General features: G+C 37.9%; 1 protein-coding gene and 1 non-coding gene across 3 annotated transcripts in view; both read right to left on the bottom strand.

Annotated features, from left to right (window-relative positions):
- The window catches only part of ELMOD1 (ELMO domain containing 1), a 65999-nt gene that overhangs the window by 28296 nt on the left and 13440 nt on the right, over positions 1 to 24263 (bottom strand). Inside the window, exons 2-6 of one of the 2 annotated variants that reach the window (XM_058545295.1) lie at positions 12943 to 13044; positions 6503 to 6638; positions 1861 to 2044; positions 1695 to 1723; positions 400 to 497 (exon numbers count right to left, since the gene is read on the bottom strand). In XM_058545295.1, coding sequence (XP_058401278.1) covers positions 400 to 497; positions 1695 to 1723; positions 1861 to 2005 — 272 coding nt within the window. In that variant the 5' untranslated portion in view covers positions 2006 to 2044; positions 6503 to 6638; positions 12943 to 13044. Of the gene's footprint in view, positions 1 to 399; positions 498 to 1694; positions 1724 to 1860; positions 2045 to 6175; positions 6471 to 6502; positions 6639 to 12942; positions 13045 to 24263 lie in introns of those variants that run through there. The other variant, XM_058545294.1, reaches the window with a different exon arrangement.
- LOC131409202 (small nucleolar RNA SNORD77) lies at positions 1287 to 1354 on the bottom strand. Its single transcript, XR_009220881.1, has one exon. It is a non-coding gene; the product is annotated as a small nucleolar RNA SNORD77 (small nucleolar RNA).

Consider the following 24263-nt stretch of genomic DNA (forward strand, 5'->3'; position numbering starts at 1 on the left):
TTACAATTTGAACATTTACTGTTAATGTAAAACATAGGCATCACATAGAGCGATTGTTGATGAATGGGTTCCCTTTATTTCATCTTCTGATATCAGGGGCATCCATCAAATGTCTCACATTCATTGCATCTCAGAAGCATATGCATAAATCACAGCAGAAGTACAAAGTTGCTGCCCTTTACAAACATGAAAAAGGCACCTTTTCTCTTTATTCTTCAACTGAAAATCAAAATAAGGCAGACGATTGTTTTGGGGGAGAGGGGGGAGATGGAGAGAGGGAAAGAGAGAATGAAAGAGAGAGAGATCGAGAGCACACTCAAATGAGTGCTACAGAACCACTTAAATATGTGGCCATGTGACTTGTGTTCTATATTTTCAACAAAATAAACAAATTCTTACTGTGGATTTATGTCGGGGTTAATTTTTTTCAGTTCCATGATGTCGTCTATAGTTTTTTCAATAGCATCAGGGTGAACGCTCACTGAAGTCTGCAACAGCTGGAAAACATTTTTCAGTCAGTTCCTTTGTCATGAACACCAGTGGCTTAAGCAGGGTCTCTTTAGACTGGGGCTTCAAGTATTTGGTTAAAGCTTCTATATGAAGCTACTAAACTAAAGTAAAAGCAAAAATTGATTTAGTTTTTGAATTCTAGTAAATTTGACATTTTTACAATGGGGTTAGTGCAATTTTCCTGATTAAGGTAATTAACATAAAACAGAAATCCATATGATGTTTTTAACCACTTCCATCTGTTTCAAGCTACTTATATTGAAATATTTTCCTTTTTGCACCCAATATGGTTTCCATTGTTAATGGGCAACACGTTTATGACTGAAGAGTGAAGTACTTAGGGGATATAGTCTTAAGGATGCTAAAATAAAATAATAATATAGAATTATGAAGACTCTTGAAAAAGAAAACAGATTTTGTTTCTTTTTTTTTTTTTATGAGGAAGATCAGCCCTGAGCTAACATCCGATGCCAATCCTCCTCTTTTTTTGCTGAGGAAGATTGGCCCTGTGCAAACATCCATGCCCATCTTCCTCCACTTTATATAGGACGCCGCCACAGCATGGCTTGACAAGCGGGTGCGTCAGTGCGTGCCTGGGATCTGAACCGGGGAACCTGGGGCCTCAGAAGCGGAGCAGGCGCACTTAATGGCTGTGCCACCGGGCCGGCCCCCAGGTTTTCTTTCTTATGTGGATGCTTAACTATGTGCTATAAAAGCTAGCATTGTGGCTTCTTTAGTTTTCTTGGAAAATCTTTTTTTTCTTTTCTTTTTTTTCCAGATACATTAGACAAACGGTATCTCTCTTCATGATTCAATCTGCTGAACTAAGCAACCATCATAGTATGGAAAATCTTGAATATAAAGTTAAATGATTTGGATATTGAAGGAAGAACCAGAGAGTTAACAATGTTCTTATTTTCAAGGAATATTTATTTTATGATTTGGGAAGAGGTATAAAAAAATATTAATTCAACAACGAAGTAATAAGTGGTTCATAAATCTGCCTAGAAATTCATGTACAGTGGCTGCTGTCATGTCAAAAGTACAGTGGTTTGTGATGGGCAAACACTTTTCTTCTCAGTTTGCACAGCCAGTGGTATATTTCTTAAAATTTTTACTTTTGATGATGGGGGCAAGCCTCCAAGTGAAAAGTTGCTGAAAAATATAGAAATGACTTTACTTACCTTACTTTTTGAATCCCTCAGTGATGTTTCTGTAAAAGAGATAATTAAAAAAGTCATTCAAAAATTATCCTTTACGAGTGGTTTAAAATTACTGTAGTGAAATATAACACTGTATCCTTAATCCCAGCAAGCCTACATTTTGCTGACTTCTTTGTTTCATGCTTACCAATTTTCATGGTTCTAGAAGCTCCAGGCTTGGTACTGTAACAGATCCGTTGCAGTTCACATCTTCCAGTCAGCTTCCTCATTACAAATTTCAGGCAGCGCCACAAAAATTTGCAGTAAAAATACAGGCACACTTGGATCAACATTCTGTCAAAAACAAAAGACAGCACCCTCCCAATAGAACTCTGGAAGGGAATAGAAAGCAGCCACCACCAGCAAGAAAAGAAGCCCACAAGAAAAGTGACCATTAGACTCCTGGGTTTACAAGCATATTTCATTTTTCTAATCCCATGTTACTTTATTTGAGGTAGCTGCAAAACCCATCATTGAGAGGGAAGACCAAGGTCTGTGAGGACACACTTGCTATGACTGCAAGCAACTCCAGAATACCCTAGTAAATTTGATATTCCAACAAACTGAGGGTAAAGTATGGGAATCCTTTGTTTTCCTACCTCCACCTAAAAACATTTTGAAAATAAATCAGCATCTTGAAAAGAGAATCCTTGTATTTTAGAAGTTGTCTCTCCCTTAGACATGGGGAAAGAACGTGCTATGGCAACTCTTGTCTTCTGCCTCTGTGGACAGCCTCTTAGCTCACCCTGGTTCATTTCCAGCCCCTCCTTAGCACCTTTCCTTGGGCCACTAGTTTATTTCTTCCCTTGCTCCCATTCTTTCCTCCTTCCCTCTGCTTTCTCTTAGGCACTGTTATCCTCCTTGAGGACTTGGTTGTGTGGCCACCTGTCTTCTCTGCTGACCAATTTCAACACTTCTTGGATTTGCTAGAGGCCTCCTCCTCAGTTCACTGAACAAGCATGCTGACCTTTGGTTCTCCAACATTCTCTGATTTAAACCTTCCCCAAACTCTACCTCTTGACAAGTTTGTTCTTGGCTCTTGGAAATAAAGTTTTCTTTATTGCACACCCTATCTCGCTCCAATAATACCTCAACAAGCTATGAAGTATATTGTCATCAGTCATGCACTTATTCACAACGTCTCTGGCACATGAGAATTTGTGTTTTATGCTAACTTTTAATTTTTAATATGTGAGTGTCTACCACTTCACGGTACTGTTCAGAGTCTCAAAATGACTCGAGCTATAAAGGTAAAGAGGACTTATCATCCAGGAACTTATATTCAACCCATCTTCTCTTGATACTCTGCATTCCAAGGAGGCAGAATTATTTATATTACTTCCTATTAATGTCATTTCTAAAAGATGTTTCTTTTTCTCCATTGTCCACTAGTTCCCTCCAGTGCCAACATAAGGGGATCCAGGGCCATTCAGATGAATGAGAGTAGTCATCTAACAGCCTCAGTGACGCGATCCATCCCTGAATATGAACCAACACCTCAATTGTGTTCCTTTGCTCAAATTGCTCTGGCTCCAATATCCTGAACAGCCTGTGTTAAAAATAAAAATTCCAACAAGCTAACTTGCACAATGGCATGGGGTCTATATCATATAAATGCAAAGGGAATGGAGGAAACAGTATGAGCAACCAAACTGCTATGCTAAGATAACACAATGGAATCCTTTGTAGGCAGTAAAATTATGTTCTAGAATATCTAATAACATGAGAAAATGTCCAAAATATTCTTATCAAATAGGAAAAAGTTAGAAGGAAATGGGTATGGAATGATCAACTTTTTCTTTAAAAAATAAAATGAAAAAATGTAATGGTGATATATGAACAAGGAGAAAAATACTGGCAGGATACATCACAAAAATGTTAACAGTGGTATTTTTGGGTAATAGAATTATGAGTAATTTTTATTTTCTTTTTTGGTTAAGTATATTTTCATTTTTTTCTATAATAAGTATATATTACTTTATTAAAGAAAAGTTTTAACAATTAAAATGCATAAAATGATCACCAAAAGCCATTACAAAAGTGCATACAAAATTTCTATGTGAAGTCAGATTCTGCTGAAAGACAAAAAATGGATTTACTATGTTGTAAAGTCTGAAATTCAACTGTTTTAGTCAAATATGTTCTAAGATCTATTAGGAGTTAGGTTACCAGTTTTCAAAAAAAAAAAGTGACCCTAAAAATAAAATTAGTGGAATATTTTAATTACATGAGAGAGAAATTTTATAAAACCTCAACTTGCTCTCTTGGAAAACGGTTTCCATTTTTCCAATTATTGGATAGCTATGCCCCCAAAAAGATTGAGCAGTATCTTTGTTGACTGCCCAAATCGTAATGATATTAATTACTTGTTGGCATTGTTCCTATTACTAAGTCAAGGATAAAGGCTTTCCATGATATGTGTCCTTATGGTTCCTATGTGCAATTTCCAGTAACGTTTGCCTAGCATGTGGGCCAGCTCCTCAAATGAAGCCTCTTTTAAGTCTGTGCCTCAGGACTCCATGATAATCAGGTTCTTGTGGTACTAAATCTTCCTAGAGAAAAGGGTTCCCATTATTGTTTAAAGAGTATCTTTGTATTCACCTTACTTAGGGTACAAGCCACCAAAACATATTATAGCTGAAATCAAACCACAGAAATTTTCCCCATGCAACTTCTCCAGCAGATCTATACAAAGATGTGGCTTGAGACCTAGAGGTGTCATCCTAGGTGGCAGGAAGTGTCCAGATGGAGACTGACTTATAGCCCATCTGTAATTTCTCCCACTGGCCTCCTTGCATAGGAGGAGAAAATGCCTGGGGAACTGTTTTGCATCAAGACAGTCTTACATAAGAGGTGAGAAAAGACATCATGCTCTATTTGCTTTTATCTTTTCTTTTTTTCATTTCCCCTGAGGATGTTCACACTGTCAAAGACAGGGAAACCCAGTAGAAATCCACAGTGAGGGCTTAGAGAGGATACATCATTTCTTAGGGCTCACCACTCTGTGAGGTGTATCACATCCCTCTCACATAATCACATAAACAATATCACAAATCGAGAAAGAGAAATGCCCATTTCAATTCTGAATTGAAATTTATACACTGCGTCCTTACACTTTCATAATTTCTGGGCCGGTATCCTGATAATGCTATTTATTATCAAGCATATATATATTTTTCCCTTGTTTTTCTAATGGGTCAATGTACCCACAAATATTTCATTAGAAGGTCAACTTGCTATGCTAGGCCCTATATTTTCTTGCTATGTTAGGTACTATATTTTTTTAAGCCAGATCATCAGATCAAACAATGTTCTGACAGACAATTTATTTTGTGTTTAGATCATAAACCTAAGGCATGGTCAGATATGGAAACACCAGTGCTACCTCTTACTTTGGAAGCCTTATTCTGATGACAGAAATAATACCCAACTTGCTTCCTCATGAAAGGACCAGATCAGCAAAACCTCCATTTGAGCATCTCAGGATGGCTGTTCTTCACCATCAAGTGCTGCCAGAAGCTCACTTCTTAAATTTTTGGACCCTTTTAGGTCTCCAAATTGTAAAGGTTATGGAAAAACTGCTGAAGGTCCAGAGGAGAACAATAAACATGACTAAATATTTTGGGAGAATGTTAAATTGGTTTGGCATGTTTACCCTGAAAAGGAAGAAATTAAGGAATGGATCTTTAGAAGCTCTTAAGCTAATCAGTGGTTGGTTTAGGAAAAAAGAAAGACAGGAAGGAAGGAAGGAAGGAAGGAAGGAAGGAAGGAAGGAAGGAAGGAAGGAAGGAAGGAAGGAAGGAAGGGTGGGCGGGCGAGCGGGAGGGAGGGAGGGAGGAAGGAAAGTTCTGCCTGTTTCTTACCTGAGTTTAAGGACTTTTGGATCATATACCTTTCCTCCTTTTAATTTCCTTTATCTCCTTATGTTTCTGATGGCATGCCTTGAGTGGAGGCATCTCAAATGTACCCATGAGGCAGATCCCATTTGCTTTACTTTAATCCCATCCTTCTGTTCCTACTCTTAGAATAAGAATTACAGCCACACCCTCTCCACCATCTGAACCCTATGTTCAGGGGGTTTATAGCTCTGCTTGTTTTTTTCTCCTGGCCTGAATCATCAAGCCAACAAGCTTAGTTTTAATGCAGGGAATATTTTGCTTTTTTTTCTTCAGAACACTAGACAGTTTTCTTAGTTCTGATGGAAGATTCTCAACTCACTACTGAAAAGATCTGCTACATTTTGTAGGAACAACAATCAAATTCTCAAGACTACAAGGAGAAAATACTGATCACCATCTCCTATTTTTAATAACTACATGCATAGACAGCAGTTTTTGTGTTTGTTTCTGGTTTTTTAATCACAGCTTTTTGATAGTGTTCCAAAAGGAGTTACTGTAGCTTCCTAGGATGAATGCCTTGCTGAAGCACTGGGAGAATCTGATTCAATAATGAGAGCTACTTACACATGTTCTATAGCCAATACTTCGTGTTACTGCCATTTATTAATATGCTGCACAGTGAAGTTTATGGCTGAGTTCACAGCAGTGTTCTTCCATAAGGCAATTATGATCACTTTCATTATTTAACATTCATTCTCTAGCTTGAATCAGAATAGCCACTCAATGTAAATTATTCAAAATGGATCATATCTCTGCTACCAAATAAAAGCGAGCTCCTGTCTCATGGTGCTGTGTTAGAGGAATCTATTCAGCATGGATGGGGCCTCTGAAACAGGAGATGCACCTAGAACCAGGTAGCCTCTTGCCTGTGGGGTGAGGGGGTGTGGGTACCTGTGGTGCCACACTACTCCATCATCTTAAATTTGTGACTCTGACGTCTTCTTTTGGAATAATAAGAGAAAAGTGGCTTATTTTGAACAGTCTCAATGAATTTGCTAATGAAAGTTAATTCTTGCTTGAAGAAATCCTGTAATAAATAAGAAGTACACTATTGGTGAGGAAGGATACATACAAAATAATCACAGTTCTTGGTTCAAACCACAGTTTGCTAAACGAAACACTTTTCATCTAAATGGCCATACAGAACAGCAAACTGCTCAATATTTCCAGTCTTTCACGCACTTTCTAAAATGACATTTTAAAAAATTTTAGTTGCTCTATTGAAGTTCCTAATTAAGGGCACTGGCCATCAATTGGAAATTAACTTGTCAACAGGTATCTGGTCTAGTAAATGAGACCCTTCTATAACGAGCTTCCTACTAGGAAGAGAGACTGCAAAGGACTTGATATATGAACTGGAAATGTGAAATCATACAAAGAAACCATTTGTGGGCCTATAGAAAAACAAGAGTATTTTCCCTCCTTTGAGCAGTGGTGAGGCAGTGTTCAGTGCCCAGGCAATGTGGGGCCCCATGTCTTTTCCATCATTCTTTATCTGAAGAAATCACACTTTTTTTGAAAAGTGGTGGGTATAAATCTAGCATAGATTGATATTATTCCAAATTCTATCGCTATAGCAAAGGTCACTGTTTTTATATTCCAGGGAAATTTCATCTGAGGGCTTAGACAGCAATAGTTGACTGTGGGATAACTAAAATAATAAATAAATTAATGGTTTATCCTTTTCCTTTCTAAGAAAAGGAGGCACAGGTTTATCTTAATTTATTAATAACATCACTATTCAGTTCAAAATTTTATGCTTAAATACATACATTTTACAAGGTTTATTTTTAAAGATCTTTTTTGCTATTTGGATAATAATTTTATTGACTTATAAGGGAAACGGCAAACACATTATACTTTGACATTTAAAAAGTACTTAAATGTAATCTCAAATATAAACTTTTATTGTAAATAAAAATATTTTTAAAAGAACCAAAATTAAATAAATCTATAAATAAAAGAAAGTCATCATTCATAACAGGCCTCAAAATCTTCTATAGGGGATAAGGAGTGGGCCTGTTACTATTATAGATTTACTACATACCATAATTTTTTTTAAATGTATAAAAACCACTAGGAGTAGTTTCGAGGATATTCTCAGTATTATGAATAAATTAATTTCTGTTGAGTTAAAGACCTGGAGTAGTTGAAGGAAAGAGATTTGAAATGAATTGAGGAAAAAATTAAAAATGATCATTGAAAGGTACTTTAGTCATTCTTTCAATGAACTGAACTAACACAAAATGAGAAGACTGGCCACATAGTACAGAAGGAAAAAGAGTGTGGATTAGTGCAGAGGGAAAATGTGACTATGAGTCAAGAACTTAATTTCACTGCAAACCACCTGCCATCCGTGTCCACAAGGAACTTATACTCTAGTAAGGAAAATGACAACAAAAAACAAAAAGTAGAAAAACAGTGAGCTAATTCTATACAAAAATACTGCCCAGACTGTTAGAGAGGCAGAGGACAGAAAGTTCCTCCCTCTGAGATTGGACAGTAAAGCCAAATCTTGATTATCCTAACAAAGAGGGCCAGAACAATGTATAAAAATCAGCATGCCTCACTCACTTCAGAACAAAAGTGAAAAAAACAATAGTTAGATGAATGAAATTCAAATCAACATTTATTGAGTGTCCATGGCTTTCATTTGTCTTGCTCACGCTCTGTAGGAGGGGCTGGATGAACAGTGAAGTAGCCGAAGAGTTGGTGCTGGAAAGCTGAGGGAATTAAAGTGGCAGGAGAGCTGGGATGCTGATGATGGAGCCTAAAAGAATCTCTGATGGCAGCTTAATGGCGACAGGCAGGCTGTGGTGAGGTCACTGACAGGAAATCGCCTAGAAAACTATTCAGGTTAACATATTTCAACAAGGGTGTGGAAACAGTGTTTGTTTGTTTTAATGTAGGGAACAAGCTAATTTAAAATACATGTATATGTAAATATATGTGTATGTGTGCGTGCGTGTTGTATACATAGTGTGTTTATATATACACACATAGATATGTATGTGTGTATATATGTATATTTACGTATATATATACATACATGATATATGTACGTGTGTGTGTCTCATAAAAGAGAAAACTACGGCTAAAAGTACCATTCTACAGTGGGAGAGGTATTTGGACATGCAGGCCATGAACCTTCCCCTTTTCAGGACTTAGCTACTACATCTCATAAGCTCAGTCAATGTCTCAAGCAATGCTAATCAAATTCTGGAACAACTACATGACCCTGTACCTTCTGCCCTTCAAAAGCAGTGGAAATTATTGGTTGGTGCTGAATGGAAATACTGCCTGACTAAAAAGGGCAGTATCTGGAAGTCTGACTTCAAGTCTAGTCCCATTTTGCCACTATGAACTGTATGACTTTGGACAAGGTACTTTGCTTCTCTGACTCTCTGCCTTCTCATTTCTAAAGTGAAGGGAATAGACTAGATTTCTGGCTCTAAGGGAAGGCTAGACATGTGTTGCAAGGGGAAAAGATTTTTCATCTGGCTCTCCCTTCTCTTTAAAGTCCACTTTAGGTCTGGGTGAAAATTACCATGCTTCTGGGCTGTTTTATGCCATGCTTGCTTGCAAAGGTGTCCAAGCACTGCCCCCCACTTTATCTTTGTAACTTATCTTCTACTCACCCCAAACAGGGTCTACAGCCAACAAACCTGGACCTCCTGCTGCTTGTGGCAGTTGGTCATAGTTTCTTAGGCTTTGTTCACAGCATCTTTGCCACCTCCCACACCCTCTATCCTTACTTAAAAATATTAACATCCTAGTCCTCCCTTTCTCTCAACATCATCTCAGTGAAGCCTTCCCTGGATACCACAAAATGCCTGTAGCATGTCACTGATCACATTCCCTCCTATATCTTAGTTTTGTATGTGTGTGCCTCATCTTACCAGGTGGTATGTTACCACCTCCTATTCACTTTGGTATCACCCACAACACCTCACAGTAGGGACACAGTGAGGGGGATATGCGATGCAGAAATGATGAGAAACAGCTTCGAAGTCAGACAGGCCTGCATTCAAATATCTGTGTGCGCTTGGGTGAGTTATTTCACTTTGCTAAGCCTTCTTGCCCTGCGCTATAAAATGGGATATGAATTCCTACTTTATTACAATTGTCATTAATAGAAAATAATAATTAAAAATGTGGGATAGTACTAGAATTGTGAGCAGTAAATGCTTACTAAACAAATCAGTGAGCCAAGAGACTAATCAAGTGTGATTGACTTACAAAACCCAATTTAGAGATATTTTTGCTAATTGGAAGCCTTTATTTACCTAATTACAGTAGTAAAATACTTTTTTTCCTCAACTCTTCACAGCCAGGACTTGGGTACAAGTCTGCTGTATTGTTCAAAGTTCCTCCCATGGAGGTCTGAGTTTGGCACGTGCTCTCCTTTCCTTTCTTCCGCCCAAGAAAGGGAAATATGCAGTGAAGTCCATGGTCAAGAAACGGAGATCCGGAGGCTGGAATAACTGGAAGCAATTATTTATATGGAGTAACTTAAAAGGTTCTCTGTATTAGAAAGTCTCAGAATTAATAATGTTCTGATGACTTTAAAAAATCTCAATAACTAAATCCTAGCAAGGGAAAATATCTTCAGTACAAGTCTTAGGCCCTCTCTATTATATACATCAATTGAATTAAAATTAATAAAATATATTATGCAAACTAAATCCTAAGCTTCAGTTCTATTTGGGGCATAAAAAGTGCCCCTTCTTTTTCTGATCACACATAGACACACTTTCTTCTCCATTTAAATTGTCGTTTTCTTTTAATGCAGACCTTGGCTCAACTCATATTGGGTAACAATGGGGTACTTACCCAATATCCCATATCTACCTCGTTTTAAAACGTACCCTTCAGCCAGGTGTACTAATCCTGTAGCATTTATTTCTCATATTTCATATAATTTTTTTTTAACAAGCATCAAATATTTCTCCACTCCTTTATGCTCTAAGTAGTTACACCATTAATATATCTGATGGTAGCAGTGAGCTGGAGAGAGCAGAGTGTGGGTACCATGTATCTTAAGTGTGGATTAAAATCCTTTCTTTCCCACTACTTGGTTTCTTTAAGTTAACTTCATTTTTTCTAGGGCTGTACATGGAGCATTTCATTCTAGAGCAACTCAGAAATTAACAAATTAATCACTCTGTGGGCTTTTAAATAATGCTGAATTCATCTCAGTGAAAGTCAACCCCTTATTCTGCATAATATATTTGCTGAGCTTAGGAATTAACACTTGATTTATTCAGGCTATGTTTACATAACCTTCTCTTTGGTTCAAATAAAAAGATTGCCCAAACTGTCCAACATCTATGGGGATGGATTACAGGGAATAAAAGGCAGTCTAACTTACCTGACAGAGCTTGTAATGCAGGATTATTACTCCTTGCCCTCTTATCCTTCCAAATTCCATAAACATTTAATGAATACGCACACATTATAACAACAAAAAGCATTAAAAACCAAAACCAAAAAACAAAGCCAAAAGCAATAATCAACTAAGGAGAGGCAATATCAAGTTTCCTTTTATTATTTCAGAATCAATGTTCAATGAAAATCCTCAAGTTTCTTTCTTAATGTATAGTCTATTATCTAGCTTCAGTTTCACATACATAATCAATGTCAAGTAATATTTATGAAATATATGTGCCAAGTTAAAAGAGAAAAATTTGTATCAGAACGCATAACTGATAGGGGTATGTAAGTTCCATTATCCTTGGAGCTAGTCTGTGTGAAATTACAGTGGTAGATTTTCCCTGTTTTAAATCATCAAGTACAAATTAATTTTAAAATATTATAATCTCTACTAAACACACTGTTGCACCTATTCAATTTAGCAAAAAACAGAAACAAATGCTACTATTTCTCCTAAAATGGCTGGTTTTGAGGCTGCTCAAGTTTTTCTAAAACAAATGAGACAGTGAAGAAGAAATCCAGTAGTACAAGGGTTGGCACAAATGTCATCACAGACATCTCCCCTTTTACAAAGGGAGCTCCTGACTTCTAAGCTTCATCTAACACTAAAGCGTTCTGTTCACATGATTCTACAGCTAAGACACCACGTTTACATTCAGGAGGGATTCACAAATACCAATTTTCCATGAATGTGTAAACAGATGGGTTAATTACCATGGCAACCAAAAAATGTATCAGATCAAATACTTTGCTGGCAAATGTCCTAGTGATTTTTCAAATACTACCCTTTTACACAAGCTGAGATAAACAGACTGAAGAGCATTCTATAAATAAAATAAATGCTAATGCCTGTAAACGGTGTAATAGTGACCTCCTGATACCTTTTCACAGTTCTAAGATCCAGCAGCTGCACCAAAACAGTGAATCCCATACAAACTGATCTAGGTGCTCCAGAAACAATGATGCAACCAAAACCAGTGGGGAAGAGAAAATCTTCAGGCAGCCACTGAAAGAATTAAATTATTTCCTCAAAGAAGCCCACTAATCATTTGCGTAGAGAAAACAGCCAGAGCAAAGGGCGAGAATGTGTAATAGAGGTAGGCCACCATCTTGAGGAAAAGAGAGTCAATATTCTGGAAAGTGTGTTTTATTTTCTAACTTTCAGGACCAGACTAACTTTATTTTGTTGTATTTTAATATGATGTAAAATTTCTCAAAGAATTTCATTAATAGAATTGTGAATGGCAGTCAACATTCTTGAAAATAATTATAACTATAGGTCCAGCCTATGACTTTTGAAACAAAGCAAGATCACTCCCTAACACACCAACGTATACAGTACTCCATACAGTACAAACTTCAGGGAATCAACAATTAATGCGGATTTCAGAGGCATCACCGAGGCAGGAAAAGCAAGACTTAGAAGATGTATTTTTTACCAAAAAAGAACACTTTAAAATGCCTGTGTGGATTGGCCAGCCAACCAAAGTCTAAATTAAGGAATATTTAAAATTACTTATCTCAGGAAAAGGATTTTACACAAATTATATTGATTCCTTGACTACTAATTCCTCAAACCTCAACCTCTAGGTCAGCAGCACACCATTCTTTAGAGACACATGGCGTGAAGGTCATCTAAAGTACCCCCTGTCCCATGCTCTCTTGTAATGTTTTGTAATCTACCACTTCTAAGAGCTCTCTCTTAGCATCAATAGGCATATGGAGTTAGCAGAGGAACCTCATGACCAAGTTATTCTTAGCCAAAACACAGCGCTATTTTATGCAATCTCAAAAGACCTGGTTACAAAATCACAAATGGTGAACAGAAATATTGTCCTAATTGGCAAGGAAGTTTTTTCCATTTTAGAGGGCTTATCCAGAGAACCATAAACACTTACCTCAGGAAGTGCTTCATTGTGTCCGTTTTGATTACCCAGATGTTATCCAAACTGTTCTCAAGTAATTGCTTCCAAATTTGCCTTTGTCAAAGTAAGTATAAGCTGTGGGAAGAAATGAGATATATTTACTATTAAGGGGGCTGGAAATCCCAAACCCAGAATTTCTGCTTACCTTGTAAGCAGACAACATGCTATGTACACAGAACATTATCAATCGAACAGCCCACATAGCAACACAATTCAATGGATGGAGACTATAGCTAAAGCCTTTTACTTTATAATTATACAATTAGTCTTTCATTTTAAGCCACTTGCTGGAGGAATTATTAGTTTCACAAGTGAGCTCTTTAATAGTGAGCTTTTTCTCTATTTTGGGTATTGTTCCTATATCTAGAAGAACAGTATTTGTAAAAAAAAAAAAAAAAAAAAAGAACCATAAAATTAACTACCCTGACTTCCAGATATCTGATGGTTTTAAATGTGGCAGCCTCAACCTTCCAGAAATACAACACAAAAATAACTAGGAGCAACTGGTATGTCTTTAAGCTAAAAAATAGCTGTTTAAGAGCCAAGTACTCCAAACAAATGAATGATATGCCCCTGGCCCTGTTTGTTTGCTTTTTTTTGGCACTGTGAACTAAACAGGAAGATTTTATATTTGTCTAGCACTTCTCAGTTTACAATTTGCTTTCACAAAGTCTACAACATCAGGTTATTGGTCTTCCTTTCGACAAGGAAGACAGCAGAAACTGCTTACAAAGCAACAAGTTGGAATGAGTTGGGAAGAAACAGACTAGAGAAAATTCTCAAGATCATCAAAAACAAAGAAAGTCTGAGAAACTGTCACAGCTAAGAGGTGCCTAAGAAGACACGACTACTAAATGTAATGTGGTATCCTGGGTGGGATCCTGGAACAGAAAAAGGACATTAGGTAAAAACTAAGGAAATGTGAATAAGCATTGATTTTAGTTAATAATTAGGTATCGATATTGGTCCATTAGTTGGGACAAAAGTGTCATATTAAGGTAAGATGTTAACAATAAAGGAAACTGGGTACTGTATAAGGGAACTCTCTGTACTATCTTTGTAACTTTTCTGTAAATCTAAAAGTATTCTAAAATTTAAAAATTATTACAATATGTTGGTGCTTATGCTCCAGACACAGAGTTAGGCACTAGTGATACAGGGTGAACAGAGGGGCATGAGTTCCATCCTCCAGACCCAACAGCCTTGAGGGAAGAGGGGAGAGAAGATGATACAGAGAAACAAATAGGTACTTAAACATCGTACAGTAGTCTCCCCGGTAGTCCCCCCTTATCCTCAGGGGATACGTTCCAAGACCCCCAGCAGACACCTGAAACCTCAGATTGTACCAAATCCTATATATACTATATTTTTTCCTACTCATACATACCTATGATAAAGTTTAATTTGTAAATTAGGCACAGTAAGAGATTAACAACAATAACTAACAATAAAATAGAACGATTATAACAATATACTGTAATAAAAGTCACTGTAGAGGGCCGTCCCCGTGGCTTAGCGGCTAGCTGTGCGCGCTCTGCTGCTGGCGGCCCGGGTTCGGATCCCAGGCGCGCACTGACGCACCGCTTCTCCGGCCATGCTGAGGCCGCGTCCCACATACAGCAACTGGAGGGATGTGCAGCTATGACCTACAACCAGCTACTGGGGCTTTGGGGGGAAAAAAAAGTTACTGTAGATTTTAGCAACCTCAGCTTACAATTTTTTTTCTTATTAAGTCAAGAACTTTCATCTTCTCATCTTAAAGGAAGCTCTTTATGGCTTCTCTTTGGCATATCCGAATTGCCAGGATCACTACTCTTGCACTTTGGGGCCACTATTAAGTAAAATAAGTAAAATCCCACTGCGATACCTGGGAAAGTTGATCTGATAACTGAGAGGGCTACTAAGTGATTAACGGGCGGGTAGCAAATAGAGCATGGATATGCTGGACAAAGGGATGATTCGTGTCCTGGGTAGGATGGGCAGGACTGTGCAAGATTTCATCATGCTACTCAAATAGGCATGCAATTTAAAACTTACGAATTGTTTGTTTCTGGAATTTTCTATTTCATATTTTCAGACCATGGTTGACTGCAGGTAACTGAAACCAAGAATAAGGAGTGGACTACTGTATTACAAGTGGAAATGGGTGCTGTGACAGTATGAGAGATGCCTATCCTAGATGTAGGGGTCAAGGGGTTCCCCAAATAGCACATGCAAAGTCCTAGAGCAAGAGAATACACAATGTGTAGAAGGGAAAATGTTCAGTTTCCTAGTGTGTTGCTCAGTGAGAGGGACAGGTTAAAGCAGGGATGGCAAGACATGGAAAGGCAAGAAAAGGTCAGATCATCCAAAGCTTTGTCAGCAATATTACAGACACGACAACCTTAGACCATGAGAAATGAGGAACCATTGAAAGTTTTCAAACTGAGATGTGACATGATCAAATTTCTAGTTTTAAAAATATACTCTTGTGTATTGTAGTATTTCTGTATGTATGTGATTGTAGTATGGAAAATAAATTGGATTGCAGTGAAATTATAGATAGGGACACCTTTAGAAGGTTGTTACAATAATCCAGGCAAAGATAATAATGGCAGGATAAGGTAATGGACAGAGACAGAAGTAGATGGATTTGAGAGATATTTAGAAGGTAGAATCCATAGAACTTTTGTTAATTGAGTGGAAATTAGTGAAGGAAAAAGAGAGTCAAACATTATGCCCATGTTTGTGGCTGGCAACTGGGTAGATAGTGGAATCTTTCACTAAGATATAGCATTCTGGAGACGCAGATTTGGGTGTCTGGGTGTATTTGGAGATGTTTGGGGCATTTTGAATTTGCAGGGTCAAGTGGTAGTGTGGATCTACATGGATCTGAAGGTGAGGAGAGCAATGCAGGTTGGAGACCAAGATTTAGGATTCCTCAGCATATAGATGGTAAATAAAACCACAGCCAAGAAGGAATAACCAAATAAGTAGCATATACAACACCTATTGCTTATAACAATAGTTCTTTGTCATTAGAATATTATTAAAATAGAATTGTCATACTATTAGGGTAATAAAGAATGGAATACATTTTAGAAAGATTTTATCAAAATGAAAAATCCCATTTATCCTTAAATGGTTTAATTTCAGTTAGCTAGAAAACTGGTTTACCTAAAAAAATCTCATTTCATAATAATGTGGGATAAATGAAGTATATAACACTTCAGCTTTCTCCCTGTACATAGGGGTTCCTGAGTCTATCCATTTAAAAAAACTTCTTGAATGCTTAAGTGCCCAGCATTATGCTGGATAATGCATATAGTTTAATACCGTGAGGGAGCCTTACTATTATTTAAGGAGAAATTTGGCAAACATGGCAGAGAGTGTGCATGGTGGTTCAGAGTACAAGTTTTGGAGACAGGGAGTTTGTATCTGGGATCTACAATTAGCTGAGTAGCTTTAGACAAGTTGCTTAACCTCTCTAAGATTCGGTTTTCTCCCAGTTAGATGGGGAGAGTAATTATAACTACCTTGCAGCATTCTTCTAAGGACTGAATGAACCGAAGCATGTAAGGTGCTTAGCATACTTACAGGTATGTAACATGCATTCAATGAGCAGTACTCAGTATTAGTGTTATTATTTTGCCATTCTTATTATAGCCTCCTCTAAAGTAAAAGATCATTTTGTTAAGTAAAGAATCACTCAGGAGACTGTTAAAATACATTCTGGCAACTTGTGACCTGAACTGGGACAATGACAGTGGTGATGGGGAGAAGTAAACAGAAGTGGAAGATATTTGGAAGGTAGAATCAATTGGACTTAATGATTGGATAGGAAAAGTGAAAGGAAGGAAAATAACAATTAGTTCTAATTATCTGTCCCCCAAACAGGAAAGAAAGACAACAATTAGTTCTAATTATCTGTCCCCTGAAGAAGAAACACCAAAAATGGCTCTGGTGGTAGAAGAAAGCCTGTGCAAATGCTATTTAATGCACTGCTCATTGGTATTCATTGAATAACTTCTTTAAATGTTTTCTGTAGAAAAACAAAAAAAAATTACTGCTTACTTTACTTTTAAAATCTAGCTTTGTTCTGAGGAGGCATACTTGTTAATGTCCTATTTACCCTTAATTAGACAACCTGTATAAAAGACAGGAACATGGAACCAATCATAGTTGGTATGCAACATATGATAGTCTGAGTCACTATTGGTTAGAAATGTCTTTCGAGCTGTTTTTCCAGGAGTGGTGCTGTGTTAATCCACTCCTTTGTGTTAGGCCTCCTTTGTAGCCAAAAGAGCGTTTCTCCAGGGGCTGGGCAAGGCCTAAGGTTGGGGAGAATTTGAGTTTGCTTCTCGTCTGCACAGCGCTCTAACAAAATGGTAGCTCTTAGAGACTTCTCAAGTATTTTACACATCAGCCTGTCGACTTGAACTTGATTAAATGTAAGTTACTTGCCTTGTTTATATCTGTCTCACTAATTGAAAAACACTGATATTAACTTTTTCTTTAATTCAGATTTATTGAGGTAATATTTACATAAAGTTCACCCTTTTTTGGTCAGACATTAACTCTAATGCCACCTGTTTCACAGCATGCAAGGAGAACATGAAAACTGCTCTGCGAGCTGTCCTTTCTCTATAACTTTCTAGAGGGTTTTTTTTTTTTTTTTGGGAGGAAGATCAGCCCTGAGCTAACATCCATGCTAATCCTCCTCTTTTTGCTGAGGAAGACCGGCTCTGAGCTAACATCTATTGCCAATCCTCCTCCTTTTTTTTTTTTTCCCCAAAGCCCCAGTAGACGGTTGTATGTCATAGTTGCACATCCTTCTAGTTGCTGTATGTGGGACACGGCCTCAGCATGGCCAGAGAAGCAGTGTGTCCGTGCGCGCCCGGGATCCCACCCCGGGCCGCCAGAAGCGGAGCGCGCGCACTTAACCGCTAAGCCACGGGGCCGGCCCTCTAGAGGGATTTTTAACCTGAGGTGGACAACAGAATTACCTGCTGTAATTGCCTGATTTTAAATCTCTCCTGTTGTCCTAAAATGATCTGTTTCATGTTTCTCTCCCCTCTGGACTACAAGCTTCTCCAGGACACCAGAGAAGTCCAATGGCCTGATACAATGCCTGGCACATTAAGTTGTGAAATGGGAAACAAAACGGAGTCATTTACGTCTAAGAGCTTTAAAATGGAGCCGGGAAGCCATTAAGGAAATGGGTCTTAGGCACGTCCTCATCGAGCAGACCATGAACTTGTGAACTAAATAATGCTGCCAGAAACCTGCAGCTAGCGACAGTGACCAGTGACGGACTTTTCCCTGCCTCTAGCTAGCCTGAGCGATCAATTATGTTTAGCCAAGATTAGTTTTCTGCCTCCAACCCCAATTAACACTCTTCGTAATGCAAATATCCCTTTTTTGCCTTTAAATCTCCTGACTTTCTCTCCCTAGCAGGACACTATTTGGGTTTCTACCTGAATCTGTGCTCCCTGAATTGCAATTCTTTGATCCCAAAATAAATGCTTCTCTGCCTCTCATTTTGGCTTTTGATTTTTAGGTTAACAGAGTGCTCAATACAGATTTGTTGAAATGAACTCTGTACCCATTTAGAGGCGCATTTCTTTAACAGCACTATTCAATAACAGCACTAATAAAACAAACTAAACATCTCCCCACTGAAAGAAAAAAAAAAACTTTGTAGGTCTTTTTAAACCAAAATATAGGATATGATCATAATTCTGGGTTTCCTGACCCTTTCAACTTATCTGCAGTAATTTCTCCTCTTGTGTATGGGGACACTGCCCTGACCTATTCTGAAGGGAAGGATCAAACGATTGTGCTTGACGGATCAAACTCCTCCAGAGATCAATTGACACTTCAGTGCTGTGTGTGGGGTTATGTGCCCCTTGTACTTTTTTTTTTCCAGCTGGGAGGAAAGGGGTAGCAGGGAGTGGTCTGCTGCCTCTGAAAACTCATCCTCTCACCTGGCATCAAGGAACTTGCTCTGCCTCCTTTGAGGGAGAAGCTTTCTGAGGCTCTTTGTAAAGTACCACTGGGGTGACCTTGCCTCTCAGAAGCTGATCTATCTATTGAGCACCCCAGGGAATAAATTAGAGACTCAACTAGAGGGAACAGAACTCCTTTCTTTAAAATTTTAATCCCTACATGAGATGGAAAAGCTACTTTCTATGTAGCCCTTCAAATTCTAACTGACTGTGTCGTCTATAGTCACCAAAATGCTTGTGGACTCAATGTTTATTCATAAATAAAAGACAATTCACAAAGTAAATACTGTTCCATTCTTATAATTTGCTTAATTTTGGTATTGTCCCATTTTTTAAAAAAATGTTGTATAGAGTACATTTAAAAATAAACTTTAATTTTAAAAATTGTCTTAGTTTAAGGTCTTATGAATAATAGCTAATATTTACCAAGTGCCTATCACGTGCCAGGCGATATTCTATGGGCTTTATTTATATTAACTCACTTAGATATCCTATGACATGAATAATAATCATTATCCTCATTTTACAGCTGAGAAAATTGAGGCACAGAGAGGTTAAGGAAACTTCCAAGGTCACACAGCTAGTACGTGGCATAGCTGGGATTCAAACCCTGGAAGCCTGGCTCCTGAGGCAGTGTTGTTAATTACTTTCCTGTGCTGCCTCTGGAAACTACTGAGGTAAAATTCTGAATTGACATAAGAATGAAGAGAATGAATAGTGTATTCAATTCAAACTCAACTATAGAGCTTGGGATAACCAAGGCCTGGATGTACACCTGCAACTCAGAATTTAACAGAGTTCCTCTGGAAGCTAGACGGGGGACTCTTAAATAATAAGAGTTACTGTGCCACCAGAAATAAGTCTCTTTCTGGAAGCAAATGTACTATAGACCTTCAAGTTTTAAACAACAAAATTTTATGGGAAGAAGTTATGCAACAGAGCCAAAATGTATGGGTTTTATATTCTTTATGAAGGCCACATTTCCAAGGACATATAAATCCTTGGCAGTGTAATTCTGAAATAACTAATAATAAAAATATCTGCCCCTCAGTGTAAATCTAGTGCTCCCTTGGGTTTAGAAAATCCAATGAAATTCAAGCTCCTGGTCCCACTGCTATTTGTGTGATGATTTCATTCTCTCCAAATTATTCTTTGAGTCATTGGTCAGTGTGACAGGGTCTTCAAATTGGGATTTTCCCTCGTTTTTCTTTCAGTCTACCTCTATATGGTCTAGTTTTCATAATACATTATACCTTTTCCTTTGTAGGTAAAAATATTTGTTTACACTTTTTTTTTACCAAACATAAAATATATCTAATGTTGGGTAAAATATTCCAAATCTACCTAGGAGATATATACTAACTTGAATGAGTTTTCTTGAATTCATTGAAAAGCAAAATGTGTTCCATTCTCCTTCAAATTTCCCTAATTGCTTGTTGTTGTTGTTTTCTTTTTATGCTACAACACCACTAGGAGAAAAAAATTGATCAAGTAGGTCACTCAAAATATAACTTAGTGTAATTAATGATAATCAGAAGATGAAAACACCTTCCAATCTCCCTCCCCTGAATCTAGATTAAAAAGAGAAAGATGGGGCCAGCCCTGTGGCCTAGTGGTTAAGTTCGGTGCTCCTCTTCAGCAGCTGGTTCGGTTCGGTTCCCAGGTGTGGACCTACACCATTCGTCAGCAGCCATGCTGTGGCACTGACCCACATACAAAATAGAGGAAAATTGGCACAGATGTTAGCTCAGGGTGAATCTTCCTCAAGCAAAAAGAGGAGGATTGGCAATAGATGTTAGCTCAGGGCGAATCTTCCTCAGCAAAAAAAAAAAAAAAGAAAAAAAAGAAAAGAAAAAGAAAGTTTGGGTGACATTTTATACTAGTAGTGAAAAAAAAATTCCATTTAGCAGCTGGGGGAAGGAAGCACACATACAACTTCATGCTGCAGATGATAAAGTCAAGATCAGCAATATTGAAATTATTCACCACTGATTTAATTTCCTCAGTTTGAGCTATTCTTTTCATTTCAGGTGAAAGAAGAAAGAAACAATGTCATATTGAACCACAAATCCATAAATAATAACGTTCATAGTTTCTCCCCTAAAAATAAGATTGATCAAAAACTGCTCTGGGTATTAGAAGAAAGCTTGTGGCTAATATGGTTTGATTCTGTTTATCCTGTGTCTTTATTATACAATGTCACTTTAAATATTTTCTAAAAGTAATTGAGAAAATTTTCTAATGACAATAATAAACTCTAAGTGGGTTATCTTAAGCATGTGGAAATTTCAGTTTTCCTCTTGAATGGTCTCACAGAACGTACTTTGCGCCCTGTTCAAGTCTAGTGAAATCAAAATGGTGACATCTCCCAGTCAGTCAGGCAGAGATTTGAGACTCTTGCAGAAACAGCTATAGGCTTCTCTTTTTGCACCCTTTCTTCAGCGACGGCTATATCTAAATGGAGAGGGAAAATGGACGAGAAAAGCACTATTCTGATACAGGCCAAACTTACAGATAACTGAAGCCAAAGTTGTTTTCAGATGTGATTAATTCAGCTCACAGCTCCCATGAATTCCCTATTATGCTCTGCATGTATGCATGCCTGTGGTTGGTTTTCAAGAAATCAGAGAAACTTCTCCAAAACAAGGGTGACCTCAGCAGGAAGCACATCTCTGTGGGAACATCAGGCAAGAGCACAGATGTCGTATGGATAAGGAGTAGCTGGTAAGCCTTGCTGAGTGAGGGGCCAGCTCTGGCTGAGCTGACCCACAAAATAACACCAGGAGGTCAGTCTTAAATTAGGTGGCCCAAGTATCAGATTCAAATTAGGTGAATAAATAGGTCTGAATTAGCAATTCAGATAATGGCTAAGTTTGCACCATGCTTCATATTTTGTCAAGTTCTAAGAAGCACTGTGTCAATGCAAGGGAAACCTAGACAGATGAGGGATTCAGTCTTCAAAGGATATAATGCAATCAGACTTACCATGTGAAACAAGAAGGGAAGGGAATAGGAGGGGAGAGAAGAGAAGGGAAAGAAAAATTTCTAAGGCTATTTACGAGCATTTGAAATGTATAAAATGCAATTTTGACTTTATACAGGTGGCATATACGGAGAGACAGCAAGCAATATGAAAATTTACCATCCCAGAGAAATGAAAAATCTTTCAAATTATGCATTTACATTTCACACATGTCATAGTAGAAGTATAATGTGCATGCACAACAATCTCCCTCAGGCCACATTCTAGAACTTTCCATTCCTCCTTCTCTGGTGATGAGCTTGAAAAATGCTCTGCTGACACTCACTAAAATGACAATTAAGGTTTTTTTCTCTTCTTCAGGAACAAAACACTCATCCAGAGTTCATTTTTGTGATTTACAGCAACGGAGGCTATGCTGGCCACAGAATTTGGGGTTGCATGCAAATATATTTATGATCTGCTTTAAAGGTACAGTGATTTTCTGGCTTTCACTGTGGTCGCCTACATGTATGTACTGTTTTCATGGAAGGAGAAAAGTAGGGAAAGCAGTATTGATGAAATTTGTTTTAATCTATAAAAGAATAAAGAAATTTCAAAATGTAAATATCAGTCCATTTTCTCACAAAAAATAATCTAGATGTGCATTCTCAACATATATTTTAGTTTTAAAAATTCAATTTCTAGGGGCTGGCCTGGTGGTGTAGTGGTTAAGTTCATATGCTCCGCTTCGGTGGCCCAGGGTTCACAGGTTCGGATCTCCAGCGCAGACCAATGCACCACTCATCAAGCCATGCTGTGGCGGCATCCCATACACAAAAAATAGAGGAAGATGGGCAAAAATGTTAGCTCAGGACTAATCTTTCTCAGCAAAAAGAGGAAGATTGGCAACGGATGTTAGCTCAGGGCCGATCTTCCTCATCAAACAAACAAACAAAAAAACCACACACACACACACAATTAAATTTCTAAATAAAACTACAATAAAAGCATGGTAAACTCATGTTTGTATTAACATTAAATGGATATGGTTTTACCAATCTAAACTTATGCTTTTTGCAAAGTTTTCACTTTCATATAATCAGAACATAGTGAGGGCATCTATCTAGAAACATTTGACAGGAAAGTCAAAGCAAATTGGGGCATTCCCAGGGGCTGGAGGCAAACAGGTTACCCTGTATTAAGGCAACTACTGACCCTGACCATACAGATGAGATAATAGCATTCACTTAGGAGAAGCAGACCACTTAAGTTGGGCTTCTGAAACAACTTGTACTGTAAAACAAATAAAAAAATAGTTTTAACCTCACTTTAGAGCTATGACTTGATACGTTTGCCGAGTGCATATTATTTTATTCTTTCCGATGGTATTTCATCAGTGTCCTCAATGGTAAAATGCAGTATTAGTTCATGCGTCCTTAAGAAGAATAAAATGCTACCAATTCAACTATGATGCATCCTGATTTCGGTGATGTGAGGGAAAAGAACCATCTGAGAATTGATGAAATATAGTTGAGACTAAAGCCTACTTATTTCCAAAGTGCAGGCTGTGATGTTTCTGCTGAAGAATCCAGTGGCTGATGACAAAGAACATTAATAGCCTGCAGCATATCACACTAGAAGATTCTTATTCCCTGACCCAAACATTTTTATTCAGGTTTAACCAGGTTAATTAAGTAATTCCATGATATGTTACAGGTTGATTACATATGAACAACTCATGTCCTTCTTAGCCTCACTGGAGATCCTCCCAACCCCTTAGTGCATAGTCTCTGGGCTGTGGTTCCCTTCCCCTATCACACTCCCTGCAATATACACACTGCATGCACAGTTCACACACATACACATTCTCACACATACACAGGGCTCAAGACAACTTCCTTATACTACAAAGACAGCTCCGAACATAAACATCTCAGAAGCGATAGGGACTTCTTATCTACACAAAGAGTGAGTGAGTGAGTAAGTAAATGCTTGGTTGAAGGCACAGCACCTTTTAGTTCTAGCTCCATTTTCCTGTCCTTATCTTATTTGATGTGATTTCATGTGATGCTGCTTCCTGAAAGGCCCGCTTTTGGCTTCCACGATGCCATGTCCTCCTGGTTTTCTCACACTCTTCCTCTGCCTGCCTTTTAAGTGTAGGTGTCCCCCAGTGTTCTATTCTGGACACTTTTCTTCATCTACACCTTTCCTAAGTGACCTTCTCTCTTGAGGCCTCAATCAAATCCAACAAATGACTTGTCCAAGGCAGTCAGTCAATAGGAAAAAAACCTCAGCTCGTAATTCTAGTCAATAAACATTTATTGTGTACTTACTATGTTCAGTTC

The sequence above is a fragment of the Diceros bicornis genome, chromosome 7 (genome assembly GCF_020826845.1).
Source record: "Diceros bicornis minor isolate mBicDic1 chromosome 7, mDicBic1.mat.cur, whole genome shotgun sequence".
Lineage (NCBI taxonomy): Eukaryota > Metazoa > Chordata > Mammalia > Perissodactyla > Rhinocerotidae > Diceros > Diceros bicornis.